The 24,808-nt window shown below is 40.5% G+C and overlaps 1 protein-coding gene across 2 annotated transcripts in view; it reads right to left on the bottom strand.

The window, feature by feature from the left end:
- SMG9 (SMG9 nonsense mediated mRNA decay factor) overlaps positions 1-24,808 on the bottom strand; it is a 684,281-nt gene that overhangs the window by 581,674 nt on the left and 77,799 nt on the right. For both annotated transcript variants that reach the window (XM_044080557.1, XM_044080556.1), the window contains exon 3: positions 12,122-12,362. In XM_044080557.1, coding sequence (XP_043936492.1) covers positions 12,122-12,362 — 241 coding nt within the window. The remainder of the gene's footprint in view (positions 1-12,121; positions 12,363-24,808) is intronic.

Genomic DNA, 24,808 nt, shown 5'->3' with positions numbered 1-24,808 from the left:
TAAGTTTCGAGAGATGTGACTGGTGAAATTAGTTGATTAGCCATGCTGCAAGATTCAGGAGTTTGGAGCTGAGTGTGCAGAATTTGATAGTTCTGCTGAGACAGTAGGTAAGGTGTCTGAAGCAGGTACCACTGAGGAAGGTGCGACATATTGTGTAGGAGCGGGTACCAGTGTTGGCGAGGCCAGTCTGGAGCAATCAGAATCATTTTCGGTTTTTCCTGTCTGATTTTTAGTAAAACCTTGGAGAGCAGAGGCAGAAGGGGAAAGGCATAGACTTGATAGGCTTTTCCAGCTGAAGGATAGAGCATCCACTTTCCATGCTTTTTTGTGATGAGTTCTTGTGCAGAATTTGTCCAACTGATAGTTTTGGGGAGAGGCAAAAAGATCTATGTCTGGGCTCCCCCATCTTCGTGTCAACATGCTGAAGATTTGTGGATCCAGTTTCCATTCGTGCGGGTCCATATGATTTCTGCTTAGTTCGTCTGCCAGAGTATTTTGCTTTCCTGGCAGGAATGGAGCTTGTAGATGTATTTGGTAAGTCTAGGCTGTGTTCCACAAAGCCATGGCTAGTCTGCAAAGGGGGTAGGAGTGGGTACCCCCCTGCTTGTTTATGTACCACATAACTGTAGTGTTGTCCATCTTTATCAGTAGTTGTCCTGGATGAAGAAAGTCCTTGAAGGCTGTCAGAGCATTCTGTACAGCTAGCATTTCTTTCTGGTTGATATGTAGATGCATTTGATTTGGGATCCATTCGCCCTGAATGCATCTCCCTGCCAGATGGGCCCCCAAGCATAATCTGATGCGTCTGTAGTCAGGGTTTGGGTGGCAGAGGATGGAATGAATGACAGTCCCTTGTTTTGGTGACAGGCCTCTGCCCACCATAGGAACTCCTGCTGCAGGCAAGGAATGACAGGAATCATTGTTTCCAGGCTGTGACAATGTTGACTCAAAAGCTTTTTAGGTACCACTGAAGTTTCCTCATATGCAGTCTTGCATATGGAATTAGCAGAATGCAGGAAGCCCAAGTCCTGCAGAATTTGTCTTGCAGATAGCTGGGTTTTTGTGGCCACTTGTTTGAAGTATGTCATCAGTTGAATTTGTTTGTCTGGCGTGAGGTAAGCCATCTGGGCAGTTGTATTCAAGCTTGCACCCAGGAATGTAATTATTTGAGAGGGTACCAGTTGTGATTTCTTCTCGTTTATGATGTACCCTAGGCATGTTAGAAGCCTTTTCAAAAATGCCAGATGTTGTAGAAGAGTTTCCTTGTTTTCTGCCTGAATTAGACAATCGTCCAGATAAGGATAAATTTGAATGTTTCTTTGTCTGCAAAATGCAATTACTGGTGCCAGGCACTTTGTGAAGACCCTGGGCGCAGTAGATAAGCCAAAGGGCAATGCAGAGAACTGGTAATGCAAAAAGCCTGCTTTGAAGCGGAGGTATCTTCTGCAAGATTCCCTGACTGGGATATGCAGGTAAGCCTCTTTTAAGTCTAGAGTTACCAACCACACCTCCTTGCCCAGCATATTGTACAGTCAGCATCCTGAATTTTGGAATGTCCAGGAAAGTATTTAGAATGGATAAGTCCAGAATTGGACGCCATGATTTGTCTTTTCTGGGTACCAGGAAAAGTCTTGAATAAAAACCTTGTCCTTTTTCCTTTTCTGGTACTGGTTGAATAGCCCCCATATCTATGAGGAACAGAACTTGTTTCTGGGCCTCTGCCCACTGATTTGGAGGCAGATCTGGCCATCCGTTTGGAATTGGCAGTGTGTGGAAACGAAATCTGGATCCCTGTGATACTATATTTAAGACCCACTTGTCCTGGGTAATTAGATGCCAATTTTGTGCATGAAGTGCTATTTTTCCCCCCAAAGGGGCAGCCAAAAGATAAGTGCTTGGAAATGGCAGAGGAAAGTCATGGATTGTTTACCGTGGGGAGGGGGGGGCTTGCTACTTCCAGTTTTGGAGGTGTTGTTTTGTTCTGTAAGTTCCTTGTGACTGAAACCTGCAGCCTTTGGTGTGTCTGGGTTTGACCTGAGCGGCTCTGTTGCGTACTGGAAAGGACTAATTCTTAGTAGGCCAGTGCCTACCGAACCTGGGAGGCTGCACTTGTAAGAAATCCTTTACAGTTTGCATAGATTTAGCTTGGTCTCCCATCTTTTTCAAAACTTCTTCTGCCTTATTACCAAATAGACTGTCCTGTTGTAAAGGAGCATCCAACAATTTTGCTTTATCATGATCAGGCAGATTTTGCTCCTTGAGCCAAGCATGCCTTCTTATCACAGATCCAGTTATGGCAGCCCTGCAAGAGGCCTCCAAGGAATCAAAACCACATTGCAAAGTATGCTTTCCAACTTGTTCAGCTGAATGCAATAAATCCTGTAACTCTATTTTCCACACAGTCAGAAATCAACATCATTTTCTGTTTCAGTAAGCCCATGACATGCTGCTGACATTTAAGCATATGAAATTGACAAACAAACAAAACATGGAGAACACAGACCATAAAACTGGTAACTAGCAACTGAAAAAAATGGTCTGGACACACCGGAAAGCAATAAATAATTTATTCCACAGATGAATACAAGTGCTTTCACCCGGCCGTAGTGCTGGGCTTTTTCAAGTAAAAACAAACACATACAAACACAGACCAGTATAAATACTCTTTCCATTAAAAAAGGCACCAAAAATCCTTTAAAGGGACATTTACATTCATTGCTCTAAAATTAAAACTGCATAGCAAAATGTGTTTCACATATATTTAGCGTTTTGCATTTTGCTATGCAGTTTTATTTTTAGAGCAATGAATGTAAATGTCCCTTTAAAGGATTTTTGGCGCCTTTTTTAAGGGAAAGAGTAATTATACTGGTCTGTGTTTGTATGGGTTTGTTTTTACTTGAAAAAGCCCAGCACTACGGTCGGGTGAAAGTGCTTGTATTTATCTGTGGAATAAATTATTTATTGCTTACCGGTGCATCCAGACCATTTTTTCAGTTACTAGTTACCAGTTTTATGGTCTGTGTTCTCCACGTTTTGTTTGTTTATTCGGTTTTTAGTGTGGAGGTGGTCAACGTGGAATGGCTTCTGTTAATCTTAATGATGGCACCAACAACAGTGATGATGAAGGAATTCTGGGTCAGTCGGACCACTCGAGTATTCGGATGCAGCAGGAGGAGGTGTTTTCGGCCATTGCCAGCCTCAACTACGAGATGCGCAGCCTAAAGGGTGATCTCACCTGTCTGAGTTAATCTCTCAATCTGGGCAGACCTTACCTTGTGGTCAGGCACACTCAATGGCAGTGAACTTTGGGACTAGCGACAAGGAAGGAAGTGGGTGTGGTACGAGAGACCGAACCCTACGTGACTTTGTTTTGCCTTCCCAGTGCAGAGCATGGAGTCAGTCGTTTTCAGGCGTAAACAACAGAGATGGTGAAATGAGGGGCGAATGCTTGCTTTCACCAAATGAAGGAACTAATGGCAGGAATGATGTGCGTTTCCGAGATGAGGAGACAAATGGGGGTAGTGAACTCACCCAGTCAGCGTAGGAACGGAGCGTTCAATCAAGGTACTGTTTCAAACTCCATTTCTTCTTCCTTGGCAGCTCAAGGGAGACCTGGTTCTTCATTTAATGAACACAACTTTAAGTTAAATGAATGGGTCCATGCTTTTAAAAGTAATAATAACTTGTTTTCGGAAAACTGTGATTTGATTTATGGCGCAAATAGTGCCAAATCGACTGCAACAATGAGTTCACTGAAAGAGGGAATTAGAGACTTGGAAAACAAGTTATTTTAAATTAAAAAAGTGTAAATTTGGACATTTTGTATTTAGAGGAATGTTTAAAAAAACATGTTGTACCACAGGGTTTGAGGGTTTGTAAATACCCAGAGGGTTTTTCATACGACATGGACATGATAGATGCTTTTTATCAGATCTTTGATGAATGTGGATTTAAAATGTTAAATTTAATGTTGAAATATTCTAGGCAAAAAGCTGAATTTTTATTGAAGGATGCTGAGAAATTAAATCAAGCTATTAAGCAAGATTTGTTATTTGAACATTATTGTGATGTGTATGAACATTGTTTTATTATAGTGGACAGGAAATGTGAAGAAATTTGTAAACGTAAACAAAAGAAATTATTTAGAGATTTAAAACAATACAGAGACAACAAAGCCTACCTTTTCAAGGGTAGGCTTTTTAGAAATAGAAATACTATGGGTCAAGTGAACATGGATGACAATAGAGGGATCCATTATGCCCGCTCAATGGGAGCAGTTAACGAAGCTCTGGTAGGGGACAACATTCAGAATCCTACTAAGGGGAGTAATTTGAATGGCCCCTGCCCGGAGGTCAGGACTCCCAACACTTTAGATCCAAAAACGGGTTTGGATCTTATAGCCCTGTTGGTGGTGGGGAGGATGCGGATGATGAAGAAGGTAATTACCAGGATTTTTCTACAGAGAAGGGAAAAGGAAAAAAAAAATCAAGGAAAAACCAAGAAGAAAGGGAAAGTAGAACAGTTGATGAAAACGGGGTAATGTTAACTTAAAACGGCTTTAAGATTTTCAACCTATGTGGGATTGAAATTAAACCAGAACATCTCCATCTGTTCATAAAAGGTTTTAAATTTGTCCCTAATAGGGGCTTAGATGTTAGTGAAGCTATCCTTGAACTAAAACATTTTGTTAGAAAAATTAACTTTTCCCTTTTCTTTGAACAACCATCTACTGCTAGGGATGAGAATTTCAAACAGACAAGTACATATAATCCACCTTTGCACCCAGCCCTACAGGTAATTGAAGCTGCATGTACTTCTGACATTTACCAACTGAGTATGGATAAAAAAAGAAAGAAAAAATGTGGTTATTTACCAAATTTGACCTCACGAGAAAAACACATTTTCGATAAATTGTGTTGGGATAAAGGAATTCGAATTATGAAACCAGACAAAGGGGGAGGGGTCATACTAGTCAATGCCTTAGATTATTCAAGTAAAATACTAGAGATGCTGCACAATAATAGTATCTATGTTCCAGTTTCTATTAACAAGATCAATATTTCCTATAGGAAAACTGACATGATTATTGAAGATCTTTTTATTAGATAATAGTTTAGACCCCAAGGTGCATTCCCAAGATTCATAGAAGCACTACAGACCCTCCTTATAGGCCCATAGTAGCTGGTGAGGAATCCAAAACTTACCCTATAGCTACTTTCTTAGACTTTTCCTTAAAACATTTAATAAAAGACTATGAACATTTATTGAAAGACTCCTGGGATTTTTTGGATAGTTTGACTTCTACCACAGTTAACTGTGAGGATAATTTTTTGACCATTAACGTAGTTGACCTTTTCTCCTGTATCCCAGTGGAAGAAGGGTTAGACATGTTTATGAAACGTTTGGGTGAGAAACGGTCCACCTGTAAGGTTGATGTAGACACTCTGTTGGAACTTATGAGAGTAGTACTGGAACATAATTTTATTTATTTTGAAGGGGAGACATTTAAACAGATCAACGGTGTAGCTATGGGGGCAGCATATGCCCCCATCTATGCCAATTTGGTACTGTTGAAATGGGAAACTAGTTATGTTTTTAGTTCAGAATTTTGGAAATAAATGAAACTTTACAGACGTTTCCTGGACGACATTTTTGTCATAAGGAAAGGTCCTGTGGAACTTGTGGTTCCCTTTATAAATTATTTAAATTCTACCACAGAATTTCTGAGGTTCACTTACAAAATGGATTCCAATAAAATGGATTACTTTGATGTTAGGATAGAGAAATTCGAGGGCAAGTTAAAATCTAAAATATACCGTAAGGATACCTTTAGCAACTCATACTTCCATACCCAGGTGCATAACCATGGAAGCAAAAAAGAAGTATATCAAAGGGTCAGATGGTCAGGGCAGCCAGAATGACCTCAGAAAGATGCGACTTTTTATCTGAAATTAGATTGATTTCAGATGTTTTTAGGGACAGAGGCTACCCAGAAGAATTGATTGTTGAAACACGCTTGGAAATTATTAATGGATGGGGTGATAAATATGGCCCTTTGTTAGGTAACATCCAACATCTTTCAAAAACAAAAAAAAAATTATGTTGAAAACAACTTTGGGAGAGCACTGGTGGTTCAGTACAAGTTTCTCTGGTGAAGTTAGAAGGATTGTAGAATCTAACTGGAATATGTTAAAACACAATCACGAAATTGTGGACAGAGTAGGTAGATTGCCCTGCTTTGTTTACAAAATGGGGGTCAATTTGAAGAAATTGTTTGAAACAAACAAAAAGGTAGTCACTAAAGATTCAGGGGTAGGGACCAAGAAATGTGGCAGGTGCCCTTATTGTAGATACATCATCGACAAAGAGCAAATTATTTTAGAAAATAGTATGAACAGTAGAATCACTTTTGTGAGGGGTAATTGTCAGACTAGGGGTATTGTTTACTTAGCTGTTTGCAGGGACTGCCCCAGTTTTTATGTAGGTAAATCTGAGAGGGCACTAAGTAAAAGAATATATGAACACACTTACACAATATTAGAAAGAAAAATGTGAACAATGCACTTTACAGGCACCTGCAAGCTGAAACCACACACAATGGTTCTAGGTTTGGAATTTTGGAACATGTAATAATTGACCCTAGGGGAGGGGACTGGGAAAACTGGTTGTGTTGCAGGGAGACCTACTGGCAGATCAAACTGAACGCAACCAGTTACCCAGGGATCAATGATCATATTTCAATTAAACCTTATCTAACTAAAAAAGCAAAAAGATTTTAGCCACCCATATAAACTTACATTGTTCTTATTGGGCAACCGCAATATGGGTTTAAATAACCTTGGGTATTCTGTATTAATGTACTTTATGAATGGAAAATAGTGCAATATTTTAAACACATGTATTTATAGGTTTTATATACTTTACATATATTTTGTGTTTTGCATTTTGCTATGTAGTTTTATTTTTACAGCAATAAATGTAAATGTCCCTTTATGGATTTTTGGCGCCTTTTTTAAGGGAAAGGGTATTTATACTGGTCTGTGTTTGTGTGTTTTTACTTGAAAAAGCCCAGCACTACAGCCAGGTGAAAGCGCTTGTATTGGTCTGTGGAACAAATTATTTATTGCTTTCCGGTGCAACCATACCATTTTTTTCAGTTATATGAAATTGACAGTTTAAAGCCCTGATAGCCAGGGTTGCAGACGTGTAAACCTTCTTACCCCATCTATATAGCGCCCTGGAGTCTCTATCAGAAGGGGTAGGATTTTTAGCAGTAGAAGCCTTAACACCTTTGGGACTCTGAGAAATTGTTTCAGGATCAGCAGTAGGGTTTTTAAAAAGAAACTTGTGAGAGTCAGGAACCCTGTAATATCTGTCTGGCTTACTAGGAGCCAGAGGCAGGGAATCAGAAGCCATGCTGGATTCTGAGAAAACATCATCAACAATGTCTAAAACAGGAGGTATAGCCAAAGGCCTATGTTGAGGAAGGAGGAGGAAATCCCTAAGCCTCTTTTTGGATTCTGAAAAATCCTGACTCTCCCAATGAAAATGTTCCCTTAAGGTATGCAAAGCTTCTCCAAAAGAAAAATCCTCAGGAGGAGAAGCAGGAGGGATGGATTCTTCTGCATCAGAGTCCTCATAAGGGGGAATAGAAAATTTCTTAGAAGAGGAATCGGAAGAAATGGAAACCTGATCTGAAGACACATAATCAGTGCCTTGCCTAGGCCTCTTAGCAGGAGGGTGTTGGGAACCCCTGATCAAGGTAACCTCAGCCATTTTGATCATTTAATTTTTAGGCATAGGGGCCTGAACACGTGGCCCATGCGTCAGTTTTTTAGACATAGAAGTTGGTTTTGGCCTTGTTTTTGATGATGGCGATGGTTTAATATACAAATCTTTAGGCCTGAAAACACCCTCAGAATCCGGTGACTGCTCAGCGGCTCCAGACCCATCTAAGGGAAAGACATCCGCAGGTCCAATACTTAAAGTGTATCGCGGCATACCGGACTCCAAATGAGTCTTGGTAGAGGCCTGCGAATCAAAAGTAGCCGGGGCATCAGGGGCTGCGAAAGCACCTCACTGAGTACCGGCGACTGGCTTAGGAGAAGCTTGGTCGTCGGTTTTGGACCTCAACGGTCTGTCTCTGTCTTTTTCTTTGCGTTTTTTGTGAATTCTGGTAGTCGGATTGCTAACCAAAGACATTTCTGGACAGTTAAATATTGAGCCAAAATATTTAGAAGCAAAAATATACCGACGCTTAATAGTGCGTTGGTTAAATTTAGCACAAAACCGACAGCAAGGCACGTTATGGTCAGGGCCTAGGCAAGGAATACAATACAAATGAAAATCCTTTGAGGTATTTGCTTCCCACAAGTAATGCAATTAACTTTTACTGACATCGGTAAGGAGCAAGAAAAAGTTTCCCCAATGGGGTACTTAGCTTTAGGTTGAAGACTTTGGTTCTGAAACTCGAAAACAAAAATTTCAGGAGTCGGCCGACCAGCACTTGCGAACTGCTTCTGCTTCGGGCACCGCGCGGCAAGAAAGACTGATTAAAATGGCGTCGGCTGCATGTTTTATACCCCTGACAACCTGACAAGTAAAGACAGCAACTGATGCAGTTCCAAGACTTTGTTATTCAGGCCGACTGAGGGCAACCTGCCAGCAGATTACCCAAATGTAATGACTGCAACAGTGAAACACGAAGAACATCCACCCAATTATTCAGGGAGTCAGGGTCTCCACTCTGTTCACCACGGTTGTAAGAGAGACTGTACAAACAGGAGGTCATGTCATTTATCAGGAGGGGCAATACCAAAGACAATTCGAGCAGGGGGAGGGGAAGAACCTCCAAAGACTAATCTGTTATGATTCTCAGAACAGTTCTGACGCTGCTTTGAAAGTCTTTAATTACAGTAATCTTCAGATAGATTCATGTCTGAAGGAGGTCTTTAGAAAAGTTTTTACCTTTGTACCTTCTACTACATATTAAATGGTTGACAATATTAATGAAATTAAACTATTTGCTACAAAAAGTAATTTCATGACATTTTCCAAATCAGTGAATGAGGACTTTCATTTACACAGGCAAGCTTGATAAAGCTTACAAACAAGATTTAACAGTCCTTGAAAAAACAGCAGAAGAGATGTAGCTATTATAACCTTACTAAAACAATTCATTAAAAAAGATTTTACAAGACTCTAATATAGAGAGTTATGAAGCCTGATAAAAGGGGTGATGTTATTACGAACATCAACAATGATTCTACCAAAACGTATCAATATTTGAATGATGAAGACATTTTTTGACTTTGCTACAATGAGATCAATATAACATGCAATAAAATAGATAGCTGGATAAATGATTTAATGACAGAATACCAGATTACATTTCAAACTAAAAATTATTTGAAGATGAACTATCCCCTAATATCCAATATCTCTGGAATACCTCAAAACATATTCATCTTGATCCCCCTTAAGGCCTATAGTATCTACTGGTGGCTCTAAAACCGAGCCCTTTGCCAAATGAGTGGATGTTACTTTGAAAGATTTGTTTTAAAGATAAAGAACATTCTCACAGATTTCTTGACATTGTTTGGCAAAGATAAGCTCAAAAGTTTCAAAGTAATATTTGTTTTATGACCATCGATGTTAAAGATCTTTTAGCAGTCATTTCTCACTTTTTGGGTTTGGAATGGTTTAGGGAGTCCTTGGTGACTGGTAGTAAAAACTAACAAAGAAATTCATTTAAACACATGATGGAGATTGTGCTGTGGAACATTTTTTTTTCAAAGGGGAACACTATAATCAAGTTAAAGGGGTGGCCATGGGAGCTGCTTCTGCTCCCTTACTTGCCAACATGGTGTTATGGCTCTTGGAGAAATCTTATGTTTTTAATACACCACACTGGTCCAATATTAATATGCATTTCTGATATCTGGATGACATCTTAATTTTTTTAAATGGTAGTGTAGAACATTTAGGAAACTTCGTTCATTATCTGAATAATACATCTAGCGTCCTTAAGTTTACAAGTGAAATTAATTTTTCAACAGTATTAGCTATCTTAACACAACTATCATGAAAAACAGGGCCTGTATGTGTTACAAACCTATTTTTTTGAAGGCAACTTATTTTCATAGTCACATTTTAACAGTTGCCATCCCATTTGGCAAAAGGGAAACTTATTAAAAAGGGCAGTTTGTTACACTGTAACATTTGGTGTCCAACAATGAGTTTTTCTGCAAAAAAGATCATTATACTAGCTAAGGTGTTTTTGAATAGGGGTACTCCAATAAATTAATCAATCAAATTGTTCAACATGTGATGATTTGGCGTAAAGAAAGGTATTCTCCTACTCTAAAAAGGAATGGAGCAGTTGTAAAGAGAGAGAGAGAGAAGCAAACAAGCAACCATTATAGTGAAGCCATGTTCCTTTGTTACAGTCCATTTAGTGGCCAGGCTAGAGAGATGCTCAAGAACTGGAAAACTATGGCTGATCTTTTTAATTTAAAAGACACACTTGGCAATAAACCTGACTTTATGTACGAAAGAGGAAAAAAATATTAAAAACATAGTTGAAAAATAACTTATTAAACCACAGCGATATGGAATGGTTAAATGCGGAGCAACTGCTCAATGTACATATACTTATGATGGAGCCAACATATCCATTGTATCTCACCACATGATTTTAAATAACAATGGGAGATTTAATTCCTACACTTGTTGGGTGGGTTTATGTCTTACCTGTGACTCTTTCTATAAAGGTAAAACAAAAAGGCCATTAAGAATTGCAATTTATGAGCATTATTATTTTATAAAGAAGCAAGGCTTGAGTAATGCTTTATACACTGGCAAGACCTGAGTAATGTTTTATACAGGCTTTCCATTCAATGTAATTTTTTTATACTGGAAAAAATTCCTTATTACCCAGTAAGGGGTGGTATGTGGAGAGCTAAATTGGAATCCCACAAAGTTTCTGGGAATTTGGATTGAATTCATCACAGGCTCCTGGGCTGAATGATAAACGTGTTCTTAACAGTATTTTTAAGCACTAAAAGCTATTAAAATTTAAAAGATATATATATATATATATATATATATATATATATATATATATTTTTTTTACTTAGACGTTATCTTTTGTGTATATTTTATAGTACTATAAACACGTTTGATTTTATGTTTCACATATATTTTTAAGAACTTAGTTTTAATGTAAATTCTTTTGACTGCCTAGTTTTATTGGTTACAGTTTTCTATTGGTGGCACTGCGATTACATCACTGTTTTTAAACTTTAAACATTGAAATATGGTTACTCTGCATTTATATACAGGTTCTGATGAAGTTCCTTACAGTTTGAACAAATGTGCTTAACAACCTACCTACTGTTTTTTTACTGGTGTTGATTTAAATAAATATACTTACTGTGGTGCAACTCTCAGTGTGTTCTGTTTGTGGTTACATGTCCTTGAGATTCTGCATGCTGTTGTAGTTGGCTAATCATACATATATGTGATGCGTTTACATTTAGTTTGAACAGGGCATTATAAAAAGGGATATGATCAGAAAAAATGGCAACATTTAAAAAGCAACAAAGAAGTTGTTTGTTTACGGTATACAGTTAACATTCGTAAATACAACAGTTTCAAATTTTAAACATTTTTGGACAGAGAAATGTAAATAATGCTTAAATAAGTACATTACTACATATCCAAGATGGATGCATCCGGATGTCAGAGTACAAAAAGATACACTGGTAAATAAAGCTGGAAAGTGAACAACTCCCTGGCTTCGACAGACGACTGCAGTAGCAATACAATTTGTGCAAGGATGTGAACAGATTTTTTTTCAGATGATATTTAATTTAAATTGTTTCTATATGTGCTTATTGTACTTGGATGAAGTTTCCTTTATTAATAGGGGAAAGAACCAGTTTGTATAACAAAAAAGTATTCTAGTGCTCACTTTGTAGAGTTCTTCTGTGTATACTTGTTTTTTGGGTTCTCCTTGCTGTTGTTTATATCTGATCATGAAAATACATTTTTTTTTGTTTTCATAACAAAAATCTTAATTCAGTTGGGCTATTGACTATGATTCTAAATCAGAGCTTACGGTCTAAATTGCCACTAGGTGCAGTGGAACCCATGCCTCGATTCTGTATCTGATAGACAGGCTGTGTTGGACGCTGACCCTCCTTCTCTCTAGTAGCAGTAGCTGGGATTGCTGCTCCACCATCTGATGGCGCCGATGGTTTGCTTTCTTCTCGGGGTTTCATGAGAACAATTGTTTTTTCCATTGTTGCAGGGGCAGTAGAAGATGACGCAGCAGCAGCAGCAGCAGCAGATGGCTTGGGCTGAAACAAAGAGGAGAAAATAGAGCAGAAGTAGGAGCTTCTAAACTACTTATTCCCAAGACCACTATATTCAAAGAGGTAATTCTTTCTATACATAAAAAGGGCCAAGTATAACAATTAGAATTACTCACACTTGCTAATGTGCACACTAACTTCTTAGAGACTATTCTGAATGTTTGATCAGCCCATGTGGTTCTTATCCCACTGCAGGATACAATTTGTATTTGCAAAACTAATCTAAAACATGCGGGTCTTCTTTTTTTTATTTATTCATTCATTCACTTGGTCAGGTAACTAAAATGGCCTTCAAAACTTTTTCAGTCATAACCTGGGCAACAGTCCCAAGAGTAAACAGAACAAATATATGAACCATTTAATGTAACAAATCAGCCAGTGATGAAGTACCTGGAGAAAGACCGACACAGAAACGGAAAGAACCTGCAGCAGTGACCACAGGGACATGACCAGATCAAATCTTAGACTCCAGAGTTCTGAGACACAGTTCATACCACTAAGTCCCACCATGCTCCCCCCAGTGCCCACAATACCTGGTGAACAAAGGGACATGATTTGACCTCAGATTCTGAAGTTCCACAGTACAGACCATCACACAAAGCCCCACCATTCTGCCCCACAGTAGCCCTTACAATATCCAACAAGCTTGTAAGTACAGCTGCATAAATCCTATTTACCTGCAATAGTAGGTGTTCGTAGAACACACTGCCTTGTGTGCGTGAGCTGTGTGTGTGTGTCCACAATGGGCCAATCAACTAATAACACAGGGACTGCCTGTTAGATCCACAGCCAGGACCCTTTCAGTTTTCCTAGGGTCCAGAAGGAAGAGAAGATGAAAAAAACAGTTTGTGAATAACTCAAACACTAAACTATATACATCCAAAAAGGGGGTAGTGGGTGGATGCTGCAAGTAAAGCAGCATGTTCTATGAACATCTACTGTTACAGGTTAAGGAAGACTTGTGCAACTGTACTACGTCCACAAACACACTGCTTTACTGGCATATGGGTAGATCCCCAAAGCTTACCTAACCTGGGAGGAGGAAGGTAAGGGTCCAGGATCCCCAAGAGAACAGTCCTAGAAAAGCCTACTCTGGATTTAGAAAAGGCACTCAGCTTGTAGAGCTTCATAAATGTATGGACACAGGACCAAGTTGCTACCTCTAGAAAACTTCTAGAGTCCACTCTTTCCAATAAGCCAATGAAGAAGAAAAAGTCCTGCAGGAATGAGTCCATCTTGCTTGGATTCTCCTTGCCATGGCATGTGTAACAAAAAATACCACAGTATGGCCAACATGCAATAGTTTGCTTACAGACAGGTTGACCATTCTTTGCCTCTGGGTAGGAAATGAAGCCTTTCAGCCTTTCTGCATGGTTTTGTTCTGTTAAGGTAGTACTTGAGCTGCTGATGCACCTTCTCTCCCTTATTCTTAGTCTCTGGGAAGAGCATCGGGAGGTTAATAGACTGATTGAGGGTGAATTCTGAGATAAAGTTCAGATGAGAATTTGAAGCTTAGGCACTCGCCTTGCAGATGACAAAGCAATAAGCAAAACAGTTTTCCACATTAAGAACTTCATATCAGCCTGAGCGGTAGGATTTGAAAGGTGGCAAGGTCAATTTTCCCAGAACGTAGTGGAGATCCCACAAGAGGAATTTGCTTGCTTGCTTTGTGGGGGGGGGGGGTCTCATATGCAGTATTCCACCCATAAACTCTTTTACCAAAACAAAACAAAACAAAAAAAGGGGATACAATGGCAGACAAGCAGAAGCTGCCACTAAATGCACCATAGTGGACCCATACGATAACCCACCCTGAGGTCGCTCGCAAATATTTCAAGACCAGAGGAATGTTAACCTCAGGGGATACTCTACACCCACTTAAGACACTCAGAAAACCTCATCCATTTGTAAACATAGAAGCAGCAGTTTTTTTTCTTACCTCCTTTAACAGCTCCTATTAAAATTTTGGCACTTGAAATGTCAATTGTGAAAAAAAATCACGGAGAAGAGTGAATCTTGAAAAATAAACTTCTTTATGGAAAGGGAAAAGCCCCCCCCCCCATATGACCACCAAACCCCAAATATATAAACCAACTCAGAGATTACCATACCTTGGAGAAAATGGAATATTCCAATAAATGGCATCTCGGACTTAATATATCTCGTACTTAATATATCTATGTTCTTTCAGCTATTCAGTCTCCATATTTCGGGACAAGCTCTAGTAGGTCCCGATATTTCAAATAGTTATTTCTTTAACACATCCTCATAAAACAAGTGACTAAATGGAGTAAACACTGAATCATCCAGGCTGTTACTTGTAGCTGCTCCAAAGCCCCTGAGACTGTGTGAGCAAATCAAGTGTGTGAAAACGTCTGTGGCAATTGCCCTCGCCTAATACCATTAGAAGGGAGAAGAGAGAACAAAGATTGCCTGGGTCAATAGTGGGTGACCACTATGAATTTTGGTATTTCTTTCTGAACCTTCACAAGTAATGCATCAGTGGAAAGGGTGGAACGCATACAGGAACATTCCCATCCAATGCATCTGTCCTACAAGCGTGATGGCAGGGATGTCTGGAACATACTTTCTCCAGCTCACTGTTTCGAAAGGAGGTTAATAGATCTATTTGAGGTGTTGCCCGCACCTGAACTAGATCCTAAACACCACTGACTTGAGCTGCCACTCATGCAGGTCCGCCCAGGACCTTGTCAGTTTGTCTCCCTCAACATTTTGCTATGATAGGATGTAGGATGCCTGAAGAGTTATTAAAGAATGCTGTTAAAGCCAGTCCCAGGCCATCACTGCCAAGTGGCACAGAGGGTATGACCTTAAACTCTCTTGTTTGCTGAGGTACCATGTCACTGTGGTGTTGTCTGTAACCACTAGAAGATGACCCAGAGTACATAGGCTGTGAAGGACTTTAAAGGTATGGACAACTGCAAACATTCCTAGATACTGATATGCTTCCGTGCATCCTTAGGTCCCCAAGTGGCCTGCACTTGCCCTCCCTTTAATACTGCTCCCCAAGTGAAGCCAAATGAATCTGTCTGGACTGACTGCACTGGAATAGGAACAAAGGAGGTCTTGAATTGATACTCTACCACCACTGCAACTCTCATCCGATGAAGGGCAGTACCAGTAACAAGAGATTTTAGGGAAGGTAGGTGCTGGGACCAGCAATTCTAAACATATCATTGAATTTCCCTCACATGGAGATGGGGAAGTATCATGAGAAACATGGACACTATAATTCCTAGAACAGGATTCTCTTGCCAACGCGAAGTTTCTCCTGGAAGATTCCTGAATCACCACCTCGTTTAAGACAGGATCTTGTCTTCAGAAAGAAATGTCATTCTTTTGTGAGGCAAGTCTTTGCAAGGTTGTCAGTCACGACTTCTGAAAGTTCAACTTCAACCTTAGGTGGGACAGTAAGGTTGAGACCTTCTCTAGCAATTCCAAACACATGGATACAGACTCTGCACAGATCAGCAAATTGTACAAGTAAGGAAAGATGGGAATGCCAACAGTCCACATCTGGAAAACACCCGAGGCAAAGTGGATAGCTTAAAGGGCAAGGCAGAGAAATGATGGTGTAAACCAAACACAGCAAATCTCAGACAGCCTCATAGATATGGTGATATGAAACCCTCAAGCCTTGGGCCACCATGAAGTAGCAGTCTGGAAAGAGAGGAAGCATTGTCTGCAGGGGGTGCATCTTGAACTCAGGGACCTTGATAAAGGAAAAGATCCAAAACCAGTCTTCATGACAGCTCTTTTTTGGGAACTAGGAAAATTCTGGAGTTGAAACCTTTCATCTTTTCCAAAAGAGGAAAGTACAGTTGTGTACACTTACAATAAATGTAGATGTTAGAGTGTATTCACTGTTGCAGTCATTATATTTGGGTAATCTGCTGGCAGGTTGCCCTCAGTCGGCCTTATTAACAACGTCTTGGGTCCTGCGTCAGTTGCTATCCCTTCTTCCATGACGTCAGGACGTCAGGGGTATAAAACATGCAGCCGATGCCATTACATCAGTTTTTCTTGCCCCAGATGTCAGGTGCCCCCCAAATGGGGAGCAAAACATATACACAAAAATATACCTCCAAACAAAAGCAAATACACCAAAAAGGCTTTTAAGCATAGTAAAAGAAAGTAGCAGTATATTAAGAGAAAAACGCGGGGGGGGGGGGCTGGGGGCTGGAGGGAGGGTAACCAGGACTGCAACAGTGAATACACTCGAACATCTACATTTATGGTAAGTGTACACAACTGTACTATGTTCTTCGTGTTTCACTGTTGCAGTCATTACATTTGGGTAGATTCCCAAAGTTATGGCTGGGAGGATGGATTTTATACAGTATTAGGACCAGCTATAAGGCCCTGCAAAACAGCAGTGGCAGACCCAGTCTAAAGAATCAAAACCACATTACAAAGTATGTTTTCCAACTTGTTCAGCTGAATGCAATAAATCCTGTAAATCTTTACTTTCCACACAGTCAGAAATCATCATTTTCTGTTTATGCAGTCCCATGACATGCTGTTGATATTTTAGCATATGGAATTGACAGTTTAAAGCTCCGATTGCCAAGGTTGCAGAAGTATAAACCTTTTTATCCCATCTATCCAGCACCCTGGAGTCTCTCTATAAGAAAGGGTAGGATTTTTGGCAGTAGAAGCCTTAATGCATTTGGCCCCTAAGAAATTGTTTCTGGATCCGCAACAGGATTTTTGAAAATAAATTTGTGGGACTCAGGAACCCTGTAGTATCTGTCTGGTTTACTAGGGGCCGGAGGGCAGGGAATCAGGGGCCATACTGGATTCCGAAAACACATCATAAACAATGTCTAGAACAGGAAGTATAGCCAAAGGCCTATGCTGAGGAAGGAGGAAATCCCTAAGCCTCTTTTTGGATTCAGAAAATTCTTGACTTTCCCAGTGTCTTAAGGTATGCAAATTTTCCCCAAAAGAAAAATCCTGTGGGGGAGAAGCAGAGGGAATGGAATCCTCTGCATCAGAATCCTCATAAGTACTGTAAACAAACTCTTGCAAACACAAAAACCACTGATAAAGAAGGTAGCAAGTACAAATCCACTTTCAGCAAGTTATTTGTGTCCTTAGCCAGCTTTTATTTCTTTTGTTTGAAGCGTTTTTAGCTGCAAACTCAGTTGTAGCTTCCTCAGAGAATGTTAAAACAATGTAGAGTTGATTTTTAAAACAGAAGCCAAAAACTTGAAGCGCTTAGTTTTCTAAAAGGTATAGTACATATAAAATTATCTAGTACAAATAGATTGAAATGTGTATTCCCATTTAACTCTACATTGTTTTTAACATTCTCTGAGGAAGCTTACTAGTGAAAAACGAAAAACGTTATTTGTCTATCAAAAAAAAAGTATGACAAGACAATACAACAAAAGTGGATTTGTACTCTCCGTTAATCCTCATAAGTAGGTATGGACAAATCCAGGTCATTAGAACAGCCAGAGGAAAGAGTCTTGTTCAGAAGATTCATAATCAAGTTCAGCCCTAGGCCTCTTAGAAAGGAGGGGGGGTTGACTACCCAGGATCAGAGTAAATCTTCAGCCATTTTGATCATTTGTTTTTTAGGCATAGGGGCCTGAACATGTGGCCTGGGCGTCGGTTTTTTAGACACAGATCGAGATTTAGGCCTTAGTATTGAAAGTGGAGTTGGTTTAATATGCAAGTCTGTAGGCCTGAATACACCCTCAGAAGCCGGTGCCTGCACAGTAGCTCCGGACCCATCCAAGGTAGAGACATCTGCGGGTTCCATAGGTGAAGCATCTCGCAGCATACCGAACTCCGAATGGGTCTCAGTAGAGGCCTGTGAATCAGAAGTAGCGGGTATCGGGGGCTACGAAAGCGCCTCACTGAGTACCGGTGAACTGGCTTAGGAGAAGCGATGTCGGCAGTTTTGGACCTCAACGGCCTGTCTCTTTTTCTTTGCGTTTTTTCCGGTATTCTGGTAGTCGGATGGCTAACGGACGTCATTTCTGGATAATTAAACCGAGAACCGAAATATTTAGAAGCAAAAATGTACCGATGACGGACAGTGCACTGATTAAATAAAGCACAAAACCGACAGCAAGGTACGTTGTGGTCAAGGCCTAGGCAAGGAATACAGTACAAATGAAAATCCTTATGGGGTATTTGCTTCCCACAAGTAATACAATTAATAACTTTTACTGACATCGGTAAGGTGCAAGAAAAAGTTTCCCCAACGGGGTACTTAGCTTTTAGTTGAAGACTTCGGTTCTGAAACTCGAAAACGAAAATTTCATGAGTCAGCGGACCGGCACTTGCAAACTGCTTCTGCTTCGGGCACCACAAGTCGAGAAAGACTGATGTAATGGTGTCGGCTGCATGTTTTATATCCCTGACGTCATGGAAGAAGGCACAGCAAGTGACACAGGACCCAAGACTTTGTTAATCAGGCCGACTGAGGGCAACCTGCCAGCAGATTACCCAAATGTAATAACTGCAACAGTGAAACACGGAGAACATCCAGTTCTATGATGTCCGAGTCCAGCATTTGTCACAGGTACAGGATGAAAAGTCTAGTTTGGCAGGTGAGGGGGCACCCCCCTGAACAGAGGCAGAAGTTACTTCCGCTGCCACCGCCAACGTATGCCAACAATGCTGAGCACCCATTTGTAGAAAACAAACAGCTAGGCAGCCTTGATGAGAGAGAACGTTTGAGACAGAGTACCCAGAAAAGCATGGGAAAGACAGGTGCTACGTCTCAGCATAGTTATAAGATTGGAAAGAGGGTTATTCTTTTCGGGAAAGGCGATCCTCCTGTTAGGTTTGTCAGAGTTCTCCTCCTATTTCCTTTTGGAACCTTGGCTTTTGTTTGTTGGGTCGTCAAAAATTATCCTACATAATGTAAACTTGGGAATATAGAACATTTTAGATACAGCTTGCATCACTTTCTCTCTATCATACGAGTGTTTAAAGATCTGATTAGCTGCTGTACCAAACACAATAAGAACCAAAAGAAGCATTCACAATCTCCTTGTTTAACTCATGAGAAATGGTTTGACTGTGCAACCAAGTAGATTTCCTTATTACTGCAACGGTTGCTGCATTTCTACAAACAGTATCAGCCCCTTGCAAGACACCCTTTAAAGCATGTTTAGACACTTGAGAAACACTGGACATTCCCTTTGACAGACTTTTTGCTCAGCAGGAAATGCAGCAAACCCATCTAAACTACACACACACATCAACACAACTTCCATATAATACACTGTTAGTTAAACACCTTGAAAGCTACTGTATTGGACTGCACCAGCTTCTTCACCTGAGATTCTAGCCACTTGCCTAGCTTATCTAAAGGAAGAATGGGGTTAATGAAGACAGTTTTGTTGGAGGACGTCACTGGGAATGAAGCAATTGGATCTGCAAACAAGGGGGCTTGGAGACCAGGCATGGTCAAGCACACCCTATTTTTTTTTTTTTTTTTAAACATTTTTTTTGGGCAAAAGTAAATTCAAAAGATTACAGCAAGCTTTATTGAAAGCATCCTCTAACACTGGGATAAATGAAGGGAAGGTAGTCACTTCTGGGGCCTCATCTTCGAAAAAATCATATACCTTGCTCACCCCGGGAGCAGCTGAAGACTACTCCCAAATGAATACACCTCTAAACCTGTCCAGCACTTTGGGAAACAGAAAAAATCCTTTTACATTTCTGCAGCCACATCAGAGGAAGCTTACTGATCTGACTCTTGACCCTTCTGAAATGTCAGATTCTGAATCCTTTTCAAAATCAGGATCCCTGGGTGGATGAACAGAGAAGTGAGCACAGCGTTACTCAACGTGGGTTTGCACCCTATAATCAACTACCTGAACAATGGCTCTAGAAGTGTAAACATGAGTCAGAGACTGTTGCCCTGTGATGTGGTGGGTCTTCTGTCACTTTTTTGCATGCATTGTACTAGTGGGAGAATCGCTGGAGAAGGCAAATCGATGCTAGAAACAGAATATGCACCTATGACTTCCCCAGCACCTAAGAGTTTAATAGTAGTTCTTTACCTGAACCAGGCACTGACTGGTACAGCCCCAGAGGACTTGTCCGACTCTCGTGTCATGCACAGTTGCAGTTGCAGTACCAACACCACACCTGGGAGCCTGGAGGCAAATAAAGGAGAGTGGTCTGATAGCTTGCTTAAGGTTACGGAGGAATCGTAATTCATAGGACGAGGGATTTTTTTATTTATTTCTAAGTTATTGGTGCACAAGGGGTGGATGACAGTGTGTGTGTGTGTGTGTGTGTGTGTGTGTGTGTGTGTGTGCGTGTGTGTGTGTGTGTGTGTGTGTGTGTGTGTGTGTGTGTGTGGGTGGGGGGGCACTATACGAGTCCACCAAGTCAGGGGAGAAATCAATACCAAATACTGGTCGCAAAGTTAGCCCACTGAAAATGAACAAATCCCTCTATTCTCTCTTTAAATTGTAGTCTGAAGTTTACTTCTATAGGGATATTACTCTGAACTGAATGAAATGATAGTTTCAGTAATACAGTTCCAAGCACAAAATACATGCACAAATGTTCTCTGTTTTTTTTGGGGGGGGAGGGGGAGCTACTTTCAGTCAAAATTAATGCACAGAGCATAAAACAGTATTAAACAAGAAATAAATCATAAACTGATTTTTCAATTCCTGTCAGAATAACATACAAAAATGGCGCCAAGTGTCATAATTTAAGAAAAAAATCATTTAAAATGCTATAACCCTGCTCAATCACTTCAAATAATCATAACCCCAAAGGAAATAAAAATCAGCAAGTTTTTCTGTCAAAACTTCCAAATGAAGCTTTTAATCAACAGCATATGCCTTGCTGTGCTAGTCAGAGTAAAAACAGAATATACAAACTTTCTAATCGGGGGGGGGCAGAATACACTACTGAGGCACTGACAGAAAAATAAAGCAGAGGTTGGACATACAGCCCAAAAGGGTTTCTTATCGGAGCTCAGCAGCTGAAAAATCCAGAGTCAGGAGCAGTCTTCCTTGAGATCCTTCTGTTACTGTGGCATAGAAAACTGAAAGGATTCTGTTTGTGAGTCTGAAAGGCAGTGTTTGAGCTCTCAGGTGACTGATCCATCATTCTCATGGACAGGCATGTGGAAGACGGAGCTCTGAGCTTTGGTAGCCTGCCAGAGATAGGGTAGCAAAGCACTGACACCTGCTCACCTCCAGCTTTGCTACCTGCTCACCTTCAGCTATCATACAAGCTAAAAATGCTATAAAAACCAAGAATACTGCATGAATAGGTCCTGACTATATCCCTGGATGCAGCTTAAATAGCATGAAGCAAGATTTAGCCATATCCTCAACACTGTTCAATCTCAGCCTCCATACAGGTTTTGTACTAAGTAAATGGAGAACAGCTACAGTCATTACCGTGCATAAGGGAGGACCTTCCACAGACCCAGGCAACTACCAGTCTATGTAAAGCCATCAAATGACATTTGCATTGAACGTCTACAATCCCTATCCATCGAATGTTCACTCGGCTAATGTTCACTTTCAGCAAACAGGAAAGTGACTAGTTGGCCAACACTTCCGTGTCTGCCCTTTTCCACAATGTAGTGTGGTCTCGCAGCTGGTATATATAGTTGTGGGGGGTGAAGCCCCCCACCTGGTAGGTTTGAAATACTGCGGTGTGTGAGACGGGGAAGTGTTGGCTAACTAGTTACTTTCCCTGTTGAAAAAAAATGAACGTTTGCTGAATGAACATTCGAGGTTCAGCTATTCAATGCAAATGTCACTCAATGGTTAAACACACACATCGCAATTAGACACCCATAGGTCTGACCAGCCTCACATGCAAAGCTATGGAAAGACTTACCATGAATCAATTAGGACCAGTCTCATTTTGGATTCGTCAAGTACAGGTCATGCTCACTTGAACTGGTGGACTTTCTGAAAAGGTCACCAAAGCAATGAAAGAAGGCAAAAAATTACACACCACATACATCGACCTGACCACAGCTTTTGACAAAATTGCCCATCCAGGCATAGTATTAAAGTTAAATAAACCTCTATGTCACCTGCTGGATTTGTCAACTGGCTCACAGATAGGATACAGATAATCAAAATCATGGAAGTCAACTCCACAAAGACAGCAGTCACCAGTGGGTCACCCCAGGCTTCTGTGCTGGGACCTGTCATGTTTGGCATCCACTTTTCTGAAGTAAAAGCCAAACCCAAAGGGCTCTGGCTAAGTCTGCAGATGACTGTAAACTAGAAGCAGTCACCGAATCCCCAAATGGCTTAACCATTCTGCAAAAAGGTTGGTCTCAAATAAATAACTGGTGCCAAAATCATGGTTTGAAACTAAATGCCAAAAAATACATTACTGTATCCTTTAGGAAGTTATCTTCTCCAGGGAACTGCAACATTGATAATACTCTAAGAATTGACACAGCTGTTCAGGATTTGGGAACTTAAGTGGACAGTGACCTAACTTTTTACCAACATGCATCTATAGTCGTAAGAAAGTCTTACTATACTGCACACCTTATAAACAAAGGGAGTACGTCTAGATCTAAGAAAACCACTGTCCCCCTTTACTCAGCCCTCATTAGGCCATTCGTTCAATATAATGCCCCCTTTGGCATGTATCTGTTCAGACACATGCAACAACTGGACCGCTCACAAATACTAAAAGGATGCAAGGCCTAAACAATGTGTCCTACATGGACTGACTCAAAGTGTTGTCACTGTATTAGGTAGTCACTGTATTCAGTATCCTACAAACTGCTAAGGAGTGACCTGTGTCTAGCATATAAAAGACATCCTCCAACCCATTACTGGTGGCTTTACTGCACATCAACAAGTCAAATGGCATCAGAAATACTCAGTCTAGAGATCCAAACCTGTGCTGCAACATCAACAGAATAATTTGGGGAAAAGGGTATATTTCGCACTGAATACCTCTGCTGTAGAACAGACTCCCTATCCACATAAAACAAAATCCAACCCTGTCTATTTTCAAGTGTAACTTATATCTAAGGACAGGAAACAGAAAATTTAGCCCAGGGCTGCCCCTGTACTACAAATGGACAGAGGCAGCTCCTAAATGCTATATCAACTCCATGGGTCCCCTCAAATTACACAGTGATCCCAGTTATTCTTACTAGGGGTGATTATTTATTTCAGTTTGATTTCCAGGGAGGTCCATTGGGCTTGGGGGCCCGTTTTCAGTGGAGGCCCGGGGAGAAAAGCTCCAACAGGAAAACAACAGTTTAATTACATGAAACGTCAAAGACAGTTTTTGTATTACAAATAGCAGGTAGCTACAAAAAGAATAAACACTAGCAATTTCTATTTTGTTCAGGAGGAAAACAGGCTTATATCATAAAATCAAAATTTTACTATTTAGTTACCTATGCTAAGTATATTTAAAAGAGGTTAGGAAGGTGAAGAGGTTAGCCTGGATAGAAGGGAGAAGATAGCTTGAGAGGTATGGGCTGAAGAATGCAGTTGCAATTCCTGTTTAGATAGAGGTAGGAAAGAAGTTGGGTTTTGAAGTTATTAAGGTTGGTACATGTCCTTAGTGTGGAGGGCAGGGCATTCCATTTTTTAGCTAGGGTAGAGGATAAGAGAAGCTGACCAGCTGGGCGCTTGGGTTTTTGTACGGTGATCAGGTTTTGGTGAGAAGATCTAAGTGGTCTAAAGGGGGTATAAGGTTGTAGAATATTAGAAAGAGCAGGGCAGTTAGTAGGATGGAACAATAATTTGTAGGCTTTGACGATTTGCAGAAAGTCAAGTTGATTGGGGAGTTCAAGCCAGTTTAGAGAGTGAAGGGAGGTGCAGTGATGAGAGGAGGATTTGGCATTTGTGGCAAATCTACAGATTTTGTTGTAACACTGTTCCAATTTGGAGGTAAGTGTGGATGACAAGTTAATGAGCAGGGGGGCTCCATACAGTAGGGAGGGAAGGAGGTAGGTAGAGGCAAGGGTTAGTCTGGAGTGAGGAGAGAGGAAGTGGTTGTTTCTATACAGTAAACCTAGTTTTATGTGTGTTTTTTTGATGTTTAGCTGGATATGAGTATTAAATTTTAGTTGGTCATCAACTGTAACACCGAGAAGTTTGGTGGAGGCTACAATCTCGATAGAGGAGTTGTTAAGGCTGGTAATTTGAAATTAGTTTTTATCAGAAGAGGAGGATTTAGAGGGGGAGAAAAGGAGGATCTTAGTTTTGTTTGCATTTAGAAAGAGATGATTTTGGAGCATCCAGTTTTCAGTGGTTGAGAAGGCACTTTGTGTTGGGGCTTGGAGCTCTGCTAGGTTAGAGGCACAGCAGATCAAAGTGGAATAGTCAGCGTATTGCACAATTTTGGTGTTAGGAATGGCTTTATGGAAGTCATTAATAAAGATATTGAATAGTAATGGGACGAGTATGGAACCT

The sequence above is a fragment of the Protopterus annectens genome, chromosome 8.part0 (assembly GCF_019279795.1).
Source record: "Protopterus annectens isolate FY-2018-M chromosome 8.part0, PAN1.0, whole genome shotgun sequence".
Taxonomy (NCBI): Eukaryota; Metazoa; Chordata; order Ceratodontiformes; family Protopteridae; genus Protopterus; species Protopterus annectens.
This window is presented reverse-complemented; position numbering and strand designations above follow the sequence as displayed.